Source organism: Labrus bergylta, chromosome 18 (assembly GCF_963930695.1).
Source record: "Labrus bergylta chromosome 18, fLabBer1.1, whole genome shotgun sequence".
NCBI classification, from domain to species: domain Eukaryota; kingdom Metazoa; phylum Chordata; class Actinopteri; order Labriformes; family Labridae; genus Labrus; species Labrus bergylta.
In genome coordinates this window covers 20,146,962-20,161,086 of record NC_089212.1, presented here as the reverse complement: position 1 = coordinate 20,161,086, position 14,125 = coordinate 20,146,962, and the positions used below count along the sequence as shown (strand labels likewise).

Below are 14,125 nucleotides of genomic sequence, written 5' to 3'. Positions count from 1 at the left end.
AAAAAATAACATTTTCAATTTTATTAGCTGATTGACATTTCAATGATGACACTTGTTTCTGTTCGTCTTTATGCATTTCTGTTCACATGTACACATCAGCTGTAAATGAATCACTGAAACCTAAAGCCTTATTCAATAATGCCCTTCACGTTCCTTATCTGCTTTGTAAAAAAAACACTTTGTCTGTTTGTACATTTCCCTTAAATTGAATTTATATTTGAATTCATTGCATCACATTCCACACCATTCAAAGTCCCAGTTGACATGGAAAGACAGAGTGAGACAGGAGTTGTTGAATCATTGGAAATGAGCTGATCTTAGTAGAAGCCTCTGAAAAGTTTGGTCCACTTTGAAACCAGCCGCTTTAGGGAAAAGGTTGAAATCCGTCTGTGTCCAGAGGCTGAACTTGGCCACATGGTCAGTCACCCTCAGTCCGTGGTTAAACATACACTGACAGCATCAGACTTCAGAAATTGTAGCCACTAGTCTGTTGTATCATGTGCTAAATATACATTTGAACTACAGTTTAACCCTTGACTTTGCTCCCTCATATTGATGTAGATTTTAGACTTAGCTTGTTGCTAATAGTTTGCTGGACCAGCCAGATGTCCTTCATGGTTTCATCTGTTTTATGTTATCCAAGCATCAGCTTCTATTGTTATAGGGTGTTGTGAATTGTGTTTGAATGCTCAAACTGTTGAGCAAATGTGATTCTAGAGACACTTGGATCCTCTACTGGCTTTATCACATTTGTCCACCTGTATATTGTTCCTTACTACAAATTCACTGACCATTTTTTTTGTAGGCTACGCTCCATGTACTGTACTGCAACTCAGCTGTATGTGGGCTGATATTTCATGTAGGCTGTTCGCTTTTGATGTTTTGTAATCCAAGTTAAAAGACCCTTAAGGAAAATATCAAGGTAGACATTTTTAGATGCTGATCACTACTGATTATGTCTACTAAAAGCACTCTTCTTTGTTTCCTTCCACCCTCCTCACCTTGCTCTCCTCTCTCCCTCCTCCACAGTGACAGTTATGCGCGCGTGAGAGCAGTGGTCATGACTCGGGATGACTCCAGCGGTGGGTGGCTTCCCCTGGGGGGCGGAGGCCTTAGCTGTGTCACCGTCTATAAGGTCAGCCGGGGAGAGGACAGCGGCAGCACCCACAGCGGAGGCAGCGGAGGAAGCAGCACTAACCTCAGCCCCTGTAGCTCGAGTCCTAGTCCGAGCCCTAGTCCCAGTCCAAGTCCCACCTCTGTGGAGTTCCACATCAAGGGCGAGAGGCTCAAAGACAAACTGGTAAGGGAACCGTTCAGCTCATAACGGCAGATTTTTGCTTTTTGAAAAAAAAAAAGAAATACTGTTTCAGGTTACGCTACGCTGCGTCGATTCTTTCATGCATAAACAAGAGATGCTGCATTCCCTCCTATGAGGTCACCCTGACCCCCACCTCTTTCCCAGACTCCCCCTCTCTCTGTCTCATCCACTGACACACTCACTCACACAGGAAGTGGTTGTTTGGCTTTCCTCCATGGTGCAGGTATCTGAAAATAGGAGCGAACTGCGTGATGTTGTGATGCATGATGATATCATTAAAGAGAAGGATGGATTACTCAGGAGCAAAGAATGTGGGATGAGGGATGTGGGATGTGGGAAATGCACTAAAAGCTTAGAAAGGACCTAAACAATGGAATAGGGGCCGGAAGTTAACACTGACTCGGTTTTTCCATGTGTACGCAAGTATTAGTCCACCATTAGTCCAAGCATTTCTGCTTTTGTGACGTAAAAATGGCATGTTTCAGAAAAAAAAGCAAGGAAAATTATCTTCTGGTAATTATATAACTAAGACTAATAACCCCATCTGTAGGGCATGGACTGTATGAACATGGTCTCAGTGATGCCATCTATTGGTTTCTGAAGAGGCGTTTAGAAGTTGAACAATGGTGTTCGCCATTTTGGATATGCTTACCCCACCTGATCAACTCATCAGTGTAGAAACAGTTGGAGAAATTGTTGATTTTGGGGGTCCTCTTTAAACACTCCACAGTTAGTTGAATTTGATATTTTGCGGCTAGGTCTGTAGCTACACAGCATGATAGTGGATAGCTATCAATAATGGGTTGAATAAAGGGTCAATTGATTTTTATTTGGACAGTTTCCATGCAAGTCCTCTGCTGCGCTGCACGTTGCTTATTTAAGGCATGCTTACAGGCTTAACATTGGTGTAAACTGCAGGATTTTGAATTCAGTCTTTGCTAGTTACTAACAGATAGTGTTTTTTGATTTAGAGTTTTTACACATTTTGATTGCATCATGTACAGCATGAACATACACGCACAAAACTGTACACAGTCGATCTGTTTCTGTAGTCCTAATCCTCGCAGTTTTTGCTGTCATTGCTGTCAAGATTATGACCTTCATGTCACAGACTCATTCTGTGTTGGAGATGTAAAAAAAAAAAAGATCCAGTAGATGCACAGGGATAATCCTGGTCTGGTGATAATGAGAGTGTAAATCTGTGTTTGTCAGAGAGACAACTGTTTGTTAGATATCAGGAGAGCAAGGGGGCCACCATGATCCCAACATTAGAGGCTTGTTCCAGCAGGGCGTCTAAATCTCCTCCTTTAAAAAAAAAAAAACAACTTCTTTGACTGATCACATTTTATGTGTGTTTAGTGTTTACGGCGTGTTTGTGTTTTCTGCGTTGCTATCCAAGCATGTGTGTGGCACAGGAAAAGGGTGTGACGGGAATGCTGTTTTTCAGACAGAGTAAAGACATGGCTCAGAGACCCCGGCATCTCTTCTGGGATGTGGTAAAACGCCCCTATCACCGCCAGAGTCTACCCCTCAGCCACCACAACAAACACCCTGCCATATGCAGGTCTGTCGGGATGCCACCCAATGCCATGGTGTTGGCGTCGACCACAGTGCTACCAACAGTCTGAGGGCATTGGAAGGAGGAGAGGGTGAATCCATGAATGCAACAAAAACAGACAAAACCACATAAGAACATGTTAGCAAGAGGCGGAAGAAAACACAGGGCAATATCTACTTGTTACCACAGTGTTGTCTAAAACGGTAACGACGGTGTTTTGATTTCAGGGGTAAATAAAGAACCATAATTATGTTGTATGAGTGAAAAAGAGGACTAGCTTTTGAATGTTTGAAGGATTGCTTGGTATGATTTGTTATGTCTAAAACACAGAAAGAGAAGGTGTCTAAGGGAGAGGATGTCAATGTTTTAATTCAGACAGAAATTGGCATACACATAGACGACCTTCTATCCCTTGATCCCTGATAGGAACCAGAGCAAGACCGAGAAATATAAGTAAGAGATGGACTTAGTTGAAATCACTAAGACACAGTTGCGGTTGGTAGAAATGTGATGTTTTGGGCGCGTAGGATAAGATGAATCGGGAAAAGAGATGAGATGCATGTAGTCAAAGAGCAGGAAACAGAGGTGGAGCCAGAGAGACGGGAGACGGAAGAGGTGGAGAGGATCTGTCTATAAGCGCAGTGATGCGGCACAGAGTGTGCTGGTGATGACTCAGCTGGCTCTCCATATAGCTACCAATCACTCTCCTCCTCGCCCGCCCCCCTCCCTCTCCTCTCCTCTCTCTTTTTTTCTCTCCTTCAATCTGATTCACTTACTCTCTAAAAAACTACAGACCTAATTGGTTGATGATGTCTAAATCACACAGGCTCTCTGATTATGACACTATCTGGTATAGCTCTCGACGGTTCCTGTCATTTTTAATCTGAGACTCCCTCTGACACTCCACTTGATTGATTGATTGTTTTGAATTATGTTTGCTCGCGAGATATGGTTTATTTACTGTAAGTCTGGTGGAAGGGCAAGAATTGGTATCCGTTGCACTCAATGCCTCCTACTAAGCCTTGAAAACTCAGTGCTTCAGTTATTGCATAACATCTCCATGTCTCTATTTTCTCTGTTTCTCTATTTCTCTATTTTTGTCTGATGTTTAAGTGCTTAAACATCAATACTTCAATCCAAGACAGATACGATTATAAAAAAATCCTTTGGCATTGAAATCTGTCCAAAAAGTTATAAAAATGTCATTTCTGATGGCATTTGTTATGTAGCTCAATTTCCAATTTCTATGCATGTAAACTCAGGTTATTTCCCCGTTTCAGCTCTCACGCTCTCTCCTCACTTCTCTCTATAGCGTCTCACCTCTGCCCTGTCTATATCCCCCCCCCCCCCATGTCTCAGTTACATTTTTCTATCTCTTTTTCTGTCTGCGTGGCTCCTCCTCCTGTCTTTTCTCTGAGCACAGTGTGGAATGTGGTGTTAAATGTCGTCCTTTCCATGCAACCGTGATACTTCCTTCTATGTCTGCCCCGCTGTGCGCTCACCTTACCTGCTCCGGCTCCATTCAGTCTCGCCTCCACAATCAGCAGAACACCCCCTCCCCATCTTCCCATCTCCCCTCCCTTTTCCCCTTGCCGCCCCATCCTTCTCACATCCAGTCCTCTACCCTCCCTCTCTACCCCCATCCTTCCGGCTCTAGGTAAACTCAAAGGCTAAACATTTAACTTCGGGGGGGGGGGGGGGGGGAAGTGATAGAAGGACAGATCCTGGTAGACAAAATTTAGTACACTTGTTACTCTTGCCAACAAGGGTGAAAGCAGCTTTCTCTCTGATGCTTTAGAGGAAATGTATACCTGTGTGCAACCCTCTCTGACACACATATCACATATCATCCAGCTCATATACAGCTGCCACGTATCAGCCCCTCAAAGCGAACGTGACTCTTGACTCATGTCCAGATCGACGGGGAAGGGTGCCATCTGCTTTTTTTTTTCTCCACACCCAGTATTGGTTTGCGATCGTAAAAAGATGCACAGTGTTGGAGCACTTGGGTCATTGAGCTTTTCATCACACCAGCTCCAGCGCTCCGGAGTTCTATCTTCGCGCACGCTCACACATTCACACCCCATTAAGCCACCTCTCGTGCACGTCGGTTAAAAAACCTCAAAGACTGTAATGGCCGTCTCTCATTTCATTTAATCTGCCTAGAGGAAAGCCGGGAGGCGGCCCAGTAGCCCTGATTAATAATAGGCTTTGGAAACACTGCCTCTCTCTCTGACACACACTTGGGCTGCTTGGCTCCAAAACATACACAACCCCCCTACTCTTCCCCCCCCCCCCTTCTTCTGCCACCACCACCACTCCTGTCCAACTTTATCATCATCTGTTATGAAAACCCCGCTATTTGGAATGTGTTTTTACAAATTATCCAAACGGGTAATTCAAATTGCTGGGCTCAGGAGGTTTTTTTTTCTAAATAGTTTTCTATTTTTGAAACCCTGGGTTTGTATGTAGTCCTAGATGCAGGTCTCTACTCGTAATCTTTCCCTGTTTAAGTTGTTTAATGCTTGAATTGTGACACAAAAACAGATAAGAATGAGAAGTGCATTGGAGGATTTACATGTGCGGCCCCCAGTGAGTTTTATCATCCACTCTTAAAACGCCTCCAATTATCTGCCTGCATTTGAACTTCTTTTACTTGACCAGAGGAGCTGCTATTTTGTTGAGTATGATGTCTTACTCTAAAACTCTTGTGTGTTGCCAGGTGGTGCTGGAGTGTGTCCTGCAGAAAAACCTCATATACAACAAGGTCAACCCCATCTTCCACCACTGGCGGATCAACGACAAGAAGTTTGGACTGACGTTTCAGAGCCCGGCTGACGCCCGAGCATTTGACCGGGGAATTCGTCGAGCCATCGAGGACATCAACCAGAGTATGTGTGCATCGGAATTAGTTCCCGGTGGCTGTTTGTGGATGGTTTTGGAATTCCCTCAAAGTGGTTGTGCATTACTATGCGTGTCATCAGCTATCCAGTACATAAATACGAGTGAATGAACAAGGCATTGCATTCTGTAAGCACGTGTCTACCGCCTGTGTTGCTGCCTTTTTGTTATTGACATGTAATGGCTGACCTAGCATGTGTTCTAGGACAGATGCATAGCGTTGATTAGCGTCAATGACTTGCCCCTACTGCTACCTGCTCACTCACCCAAGCATGACCCCTCCTGTGTTATCTTATCAGCACCCAGCTGCCCAGATAAACTCTTCACTTCCTGAGGGGGGACTATCAGGGTAATGCTATGCCCAGACAGTGGGTGATACAGGACAGGGGAAGGGAGGGTTGTAAAAATGACGGGGGTGGGACACGAGGAAGGGTTGGAAACCTGAGATCAAGCTCAACCAGGTTGGGCTTTTGTGTTGCTCATACTAAATCCGTTTGAAGACTGGCTAGTCTAGTCCAACAACTGTTTGGTTTGGTCTGTCCCTTTTTTTTTTTTTTTTGGATGGTTGGAGTTCAGTCTGACAGTTTAGTTAGCAGCTTTGGGTCCTGATAAGCATTATTTTTCAGTACAGTGCCAGAGGTTGCAAAGTCATCCAATTAGCACGAGAATCGCCAGCTCAGCAATCTGCCACCCAGCACTGTGTTACACAAGAGGATGGCTGGCTGGCTGGCTGGCTCGGGAGCTATAATCTCCTTTTACGCTCTGGACCTGGGAACCCAGGGGAGCACAAAGGAGGCACCGCAGAACATATCGTAAAAGCTTTATCACTCCTGGGCATCAGTCACTTCTTCCCCCACACAAGCGTTTATCTGAGATTTGAACTTCCTGGACACAAGTCCACACATAATCGAGGCAAAAGGTAATCACAGCTGGCTTTTGCAAATAGCTCAGCCTGAACATTTCAATTGAAGGTGGAGAGCAAAGAATAATGGACCACAGTAAAAACACAACAATGTAATAAGTGGAGGATGACGGTGTTATATCACAGGTAAGCGCTACTTTGGTGGTGCAAAGTTAGTTGGCTACTTTAAAGGGAAAAAAAAAATTAAAGGGACGCGCACAGTCCATGTGTGTCAGCACATCGGAGAACTACACAGACAACGGGACGATTACTTTACTGACTTTGTGGCTTATGACTCCGGGTTTTTCTCCATAAAAGAAGGCTGTCCACGTCCTGTTCCCACGCGAGAGAGAGAGAGAGAGAGAGAGAGAGAGAGAGAGAGAGAGAGAGAGAGAGAGAGAGAGAGAGAGAGAGAGAGAGAGAGAGAGAGAGAGAGAGAGAGAGAGAGAGAGAGAGAGAGAGAGAGAGAGAGAGAAGAGAGAGAGAGAGAGAGAGAGAGAGAGAGAGAGAGAGAGAGAGAGAGAGAGAGAGAGAGAGAGAGAGAGAGAGAGAGAGAGAGAGAGACCTCTTCCTGATTTGAAGTGGATTTTGCGAATGCTTCGCTTAATACATTTAAATAAGCAGTGAGATATATTTTTATTTGTGATGATAGTTCACAAAGTTTTGTAAGTTAGCTAGCACCTCGGATTGGTGCAGAAATATTTTTTTAAGCTCTCAGACTAGTTATCTGGTGAACGAAGTCACTCGCAAAGCTCTTTGTTTGAGTCTCCGTTTGACTTTTATCAGGTCACAGGTGATGATGTTTCTCATTGTGTCTGTCTCTCTGCCCCGCTCTGTGTAAATTAAGCACCCACCCTAAGCCTGCAGATTATCCAACAGCATCTCGGGCATGGCAAAAAGGTATAAAAAACGTTTACATGTTGGCTTTAAGTAGCTACATCGTTTCAATAATTTAAAAAAACATGACGTCACACACTAGACTATGTAATTTTTTCTTCTTCACAACTATCTAGCAACCCCCAGAAATTGTATCAATACTCCTGCAGGGGTCAGGACCCCGAGTTTGAGAATCACTTCTCTAATACATCAAAGTGAGTATTTTGGGATGTTGGAGGTCATTTGGCTGTGCACCTTCTGTGGAAGAAATGATTATAAGAGAAAAATATAATCAGAATAGAAATAAACATGTGTGATAGCTGGTCACCATCACTAAACACATTCCCTTGCCTCATCTAGAGGAGGGACAGTGTCAGTGTGCCAGTAATTGCTTCAACTCTTTCCTGTGAGTGTCGGCTGCAGCAGGTGATTGGATAGTTACATCTCCCTAGTGCCTGTACCTCTCTCTTTTTTCCTTCCTGTTGTCCTCCCCTGCCTCCTTTCCTCTCTTGGTATCTTGTGTATTCTGCCGGTGTTGTTGTGTAATGCCTCTCTTCAGCTCAGGCTGGCAGGTTCTTCTGTATTCCTGTTGCATCGTTCTGCTGCTGGACTGCTGCGTGAGTGTGTGTGTGTGCGTGCGTGTGGAGGTTGGGGGATGGGGGGGGGAGAGAGAGAGAGAGAGAGAACGTGTGTGTGTGTGTGTGTGTGTGTGTGTGTGTGTGTGTGTGTGTGTGTGTGTGTGTGTGTGTGTGTGTGTGTGTGTGTGTGTGTGTGTGTGTGTGTGTGTGTGTGTGTGTGTGTGTGTGTGTGTGTGTGTGTGTGTGTGTGTGTGTGTGTGTGTGTGTGTGTGTGTGTGTGTGTGTGTGTGTGTGTGTGTGTGTGTGTGTGTGTGTGTGTGTGTGTGTGTGTGTGTGTGTGTGTGTGTGTGTGTGTGTGTGTGTGTGTGTGTGTGTGTGTGTGTGTGTGTGTGTGTGTGTGTGTGTGTGTGTGTGTGTGTGTGTGTGTGTGTGTGTGTGTGTATCAGTCTTGCAGTCCTCTGTTGCTATGGCAACGCCAGGCACATGGCTCAGGCAGCTTTGCAGCCCAACACTGCCAAAGTCGTGCTGCAGGAAGCATCTTCCTCTCTGTAGTGGAGAAATGCAAACACACACACACAACACACACACCTTTCTCCATGTGGCATGAACACACAGACAGGCTAACCTAACGGACTGAATGAGTTTGACACAATGTAGTGTCTGGTTGAGATGGCACTAGGGCTGCATGCCCATAATCACAACTTCATCATTATTTTGACAAGAGAAACACATTCCAATAGTCTGAATTTTAATAAATTAGAAAATGTCATGTGACCAAGCACAGCGTTTCTTTTCAGCTATGCATTTTGAACTTTATGGACGGAGAGGGCGAGGTAAAACAGCTGTGCTTTCACACCATTCTGATGCAGGCAGATGAAGCTCAAGCTACCTGTTAGCTACCCTCACATGAAATGCTGCCAATTAATCGGTGAAAGAATAGTTATTGGATCTATTTTGGATTCAGGAGGGACATTATGCAAACACAGATATTGTGTAAACACTAAGAACAACAGTCAGACACAGGACCTATGACTTGTAGCTAATGTGTACTCCTTAACTTTTGTTTATTTATCACACTTTATAACGTTGTTGCAATATTCAACAATATTACATCACATATTTTTCTAATATCATGCAGGCCTACACAGCACCGTCATGCATTGCTGTGTCCTCTCCCTGAACTCTGACAAACTGAATGTTGTCTTAGGGTAATCACGTATGCCTTGTATGAAGCACCGAGTTTTCAAAAGTACCTGTTAATGCCCTGGTACATCAACAGTGTCTCCTTAATCACTTAGAAATAAGTTTCATCCCCTTTTTCATGGAAGTGATTCTCTCGGCTACTCCCCTCTCTGTTATTTCTCAGAACATCAAAAGGTCTTGGTCGTCTTGGAGTTGGAAATTTCAATTTTTCATTATTTACCGCAGTGTGAATTTGAATTTGAGCTCTTTCACTTGCTCGCAGGAACATAAGAGTTGACAATATGACCAATGAAATGTAGTTTTTTTTTTTTAAGCTTGGATACTTTTTGATGCTACTGATTGTTTAAAAACTCTGAGATTGTAATGTTTTTAAAACAAGTGGTATCAAAAACTTATCGTAATATTAAACATTTGATTACCTTAGCTCCAATACATTTTTTTCTCCGTGCGCTGCATTTTCTACAAACCCAATCTTTGTACTCAAACAAAAGATCAGGTCAGACCTCTAATCTTTCCCCTCTCTGTTCTTCCTTCTGTCTTCCAGGTTGTCGGTCATTTGGAGAAGGCGATACACCCGAGGACGGACTACCGGTGAGTGAGAAACAAGTGTTGAGGTTCTGGCTGGGAGTTCAAGTCTGCGTGTTGTCAGCGTGCAAACAAGCACGTGTTTATTCTTCAGACACTGAAGAGTCTCTTTTCCTTAGTTTGACTATTGTTAGTTAGTTTTAACTGATTATGAGAGAAATAATTCATTTTTCACAAATCATCTTGGTGTTGCCGAGTTGGAAATTGATCGTTGTAATTCCAAAGTGCAACTAGTGGATTTTTAAAGGAGAGATTTATCACCAGGCTCTCCCGCCCTTTTAAATAGGAGGCAGGTCATAACTAGAACCTGAGCCATATGCCTGATGTGTCCCACCCAGGCTCTGACACCTGCCTTTGTTTTCCAACAGTTGTTCTTGAAGATTTACAGGTGTTTAAACCAGTGCCAGCCAGACCCTGAGGTGAAGCTGGGTGTTGGCCAGCAAATATGCTCGAGCAGGCTTAGCTGTCTCTATCTATCTAACCTGGTAGCTGTCACTCTTCTTACAATCAGTGCCAATGTTGGAACTATGGCCTCGGGAGTTGCTTGTTTCATAAAGGCAGCTTGGCGAGAATGTTTTTACGATTTTGACGTTCTCCAAACTGAGCGTGTCTCGTTATGAGCTTTCAGTTTGACAGTTTAAAACTGTTCCATCTTACAGATAATCTATATTTACCCTGCATCTATTGACTGTTACTATGTGTGGTTAGGAGGGCCTGGCTCTCGTTAGCGGGGACAGCTGCAGGTATATAGTTCACGTCTACACACCCATGTTTATTTGTGCAAGATATCAGACCTGTTACAGAAACACTCACCTGTTCTACTTCTGATTGCAAAGTAGGTGAAAAGACACCTGCAGGAAGGACGGGCACTTCTTGTAAAAGCACATTTTGTTTTGAGTTACGAGGAGAAGAAAAAAAAAAAAGGGACCTCTGTACCTTGCAGTGAACTATAGTGCATACAACAATCCTGCAAGAGGTGCTGCTATTGTGAAACATTAGATGAATTACTGTTGACACTGTCAGAGAGGTGTTTATCCACCTTTAGTCATGTTTTACTCTGTGGTTTGGTGGAGTGGGAAAAAATATCGAATCGACAGTATATTGTAGCATGACTCCTCGTGTAATGTGGTTGTTGAATCACTGGTGCCAAGAACGCTTTTTTTTTCTTTCTTTTTTTAAGCACTCTGAAAAACTTCCACTGCTTATTTAACTCATTGCATCCTTACTTCACATGCTTGTGACATGACATAGGGAAACGTGAATGGTAGTTAATTGGCCAAAGAAAAAGTTGACACTTGTATGAATGGCGCAGATGACGGCAAAATGATATTGGGCAGTAGAAGAATGCAACAAGGTGCAGTGAGTACATGTATGCCTCCTGCACTTAACCTTTTCTGGGGAATTTAGTATTTATTGTCCAGGTGATCGGGTTAGTTACACGGTACGGTTGTCTTGCAGATCAGTTAGTGCAGTATCGTATTGTGATATCATCGTTATAGTCGGTCATGTCATGTATCCTGAGTCACTTGTGCGATTCTCACCCCTACAAGTTTGTGGTGTTCACACACAGCCGCAACTTTAGATCATACAAGTTTACCCAAATCGCCAAAGGTTCCTCATCACTCTGCCTCGCATCTTAAATCCTGCATGTTGATGGAGTGGAAGAAGAGCGAAGGAGGGAGAGCCGTCTTCCTCTTCCTGTAGTGAAGTTCCTCTTTAAGGAAGCAGTCTGAACATACAGGAAATCCAATAGCACCACTGTTGCTAGGCAGCGGGGGGGGTTGCAACTGGAGGGGGGGGGGGGGTAGAAGGGGGGTGTTCACAAGGTTCAGTGAGTGAGCCACTGAGGGTGTCACCATGGTGATTTGGCATCTGAATGTTGCGGTCGGAGACCTGGGCTACATAGAAAGAGAAGTGAAGCTGCAGCCAGAGAACTAGCAAATACCACCGCACAACAAGGTGCGATATTAGCTGTCTGCCTTTACACTCCATCATCAAGTCTCCACCGCAGCTCCCTTTAGAAGAACCTTGACCTTGCTGGGGTTCTTGTGTCTCATCATTATGTGAGGTCACCATCCAAGCTTGTAAGGATTCCGATATCTGCAGAATCTCACTACAACCTTGCATTGCTAACAAACGTGTGTGTGTGTGTGTGTGTGTGTGTGTGTGTGTGTGCAAGATGGACTTCTCCACCCACATCCGGCCCACTGAGGCTTGGGACACCCTCGTTCATGCCCTTCACAAGCTTACCACATTCCACCTCTCACTCAGAAACACACACACACACACAGCACACACATTAAACGCACATGCCACTTATTCCACCCAAAAAAAGTGGCTGCACAGACTCCCCTCTCAGCTGTGACGACCCCAATACACATCCGGAAGGACTGTGGTGGTTCGGCACAATTCATGTCAAAGTGAAATGTTTTTTTTCTTTTATTTCCCCTCCCAATTCCAGAAGGAAAACACCCGCATTTAAGTTAGCATAGCAGGAAGTTTCCTCTTAGCGGTTCAGTAAACCCAGGTTTTGTTGGCCAGTTGACTTTTACAGCCTCATAGACCAGTAAACACTTGGACTGGTTCGGTGTGTCTCAGTAGCGCTCCATATACTGTAGGCCTCAGACAAAGAAAGATTCTGATGAAGTGTGTTGAATAGCTTTGCTGTACACAAAGTTAGTTCACACTCTTATATCTCCATTAGTGTGAAAACTACATCGTGCCACTGGGTTAGCATAACGTCTGGAAACGAGGTGAAACTGTCCAAAGGTAACAAATTCTACAAACCAGAACTTTAACAGCATCCCTTTTTAACAAGTTATATTACTTTAATACTATGATCTTAGTAAATTGACACATTTTAATCCAGTTTGATATTCTTTTGCCAGGAGAAGCAGCTAACGTGTTGCTTATAACACATTGTTTTTTTTTATGTCCTTTTAACTGAATCAAGATGAGATGAAATTGTCAGGTTCAGAGGTGCTGTTAGGTTGGTTAAGTTACTTTAGGTCAGAGCCAAGCTAGCGGTTTTGTCTTGTTTTCAGTCGTTTTGCCAAGCTTTGCTAATCAGCAGCAGGTTGTAGCTATGCATTCAGTGTAAACAAAAAAAGAGTGCTTTCTATTTTTTTAAAGAAAATCTCAAACAAAGTTAGTAGACATATGATCAAACTATTCATTCTTCCTGAAAAACAATATTTTTTTGAACTCTTTTGAGACATAGGGAGCCAAGCCATCTATTTCCCCTTCTTTCCAGGCTTTATGCTAAGCTAAGCTAAGCTAACCAATTGCTAGCTTTAGCTTCATACTTAGCCCTTCCGACATGAGAGTGGCGGCAGCAAAGCCAATAAATGTATTTCCAAAACCTTAGCTCATTGGTAACAGGGACACATGAGGACTAGCCTCAAACTTGGCTACCTTTCTTTCCTTTTCATGTTAATGAGACAAAGATGATGATGAACACGACTCAGGATTTGCCTCATTTAAGTGGAGCCTGATTCCTAAATTGTGAGACGCACATGTAGACAGATGTAAACCATCAAATCCTTGCATATCATCTCTTCCCTTCTCCTATGTGGGATGCAGACATCCAGCGCGGCCTGCATGTGTTCAGTGTTAGGTCGACCCCAGCTCTCCCTGTCCTGAGCCCCCTGGCCTTTGAGGGCGGGAGTGCATGGATCCCTGATGTTGGTGAGGTTCCAGGTTGCCCCTGGCTCCCAACACCTCCATCCTCTGTTCTCCCCTCCCCTCGTCTCCTCTCCTCTCTCACCCAGCCACATCTCCAGGGTCAGCTCAGCTCCACATTGGCCCCCACGCATGCCTTTGAATGGTGGGGTTTAGGAGAGCGCTTTAAAAGGAAGCCAGAGTCTGTTTCCCATTTCAACCCCCCCTCCCCTCCCCACCACCCCACCCCTCGCTCCTTTCTTTCTTTCTCTCACATACACACACAGCTGTCATCTGGCTTTTTAAGTTCTGTGCTGCATTTCTCCAGCTGGAGCTGGTTTATGACATTCCCTCGGCAGACTCTTTGGCCTCTCGCTCTCTCTCTCTCGCTCTCCTTCTCTATCACACACACACATGACTACAAGTCTTTTTTTTTTTTTTTTTTCTTGTTCTGTTCTTTCTCTTCTCTCCCTCCACTGTCTCTTGTTCCTCACATTCCCCCTGCATACGCTCTAGATGTGTGTTACACCACTTGGTATGTTTGG

At 44.2% G+C, this 14,125-nt stretch overlaps 1 protein-coding gene across 1 annotated transcript in view; it reads left to right on the top strand.

The window, feature by feature from the left end:
- Positions 1–14,125, top strand: part of spred1 (sprouty related EVH1 domain containing 1) — a 33,553-nt gene that overhangs the window by 12,310 nt on the left and 7,118 nt on the right. Inside the window, exons 2-4 of the mRNA XM_020638691.3 lie at positions 1,030–1,300; positions 5,599–5,767; positions 9,880–9,926. Coding sequence (XP_020494347.1) covers positions 1,030–1,300; positions 5,599–5,767; positions 9,880–9,926 — 487 coding nt within the window. The remainder of the gene's footprint in view (positions 1–1,029; positions 1,301–5,598; positions 5,768–9,879; positions 9,927–14,125) is intronic.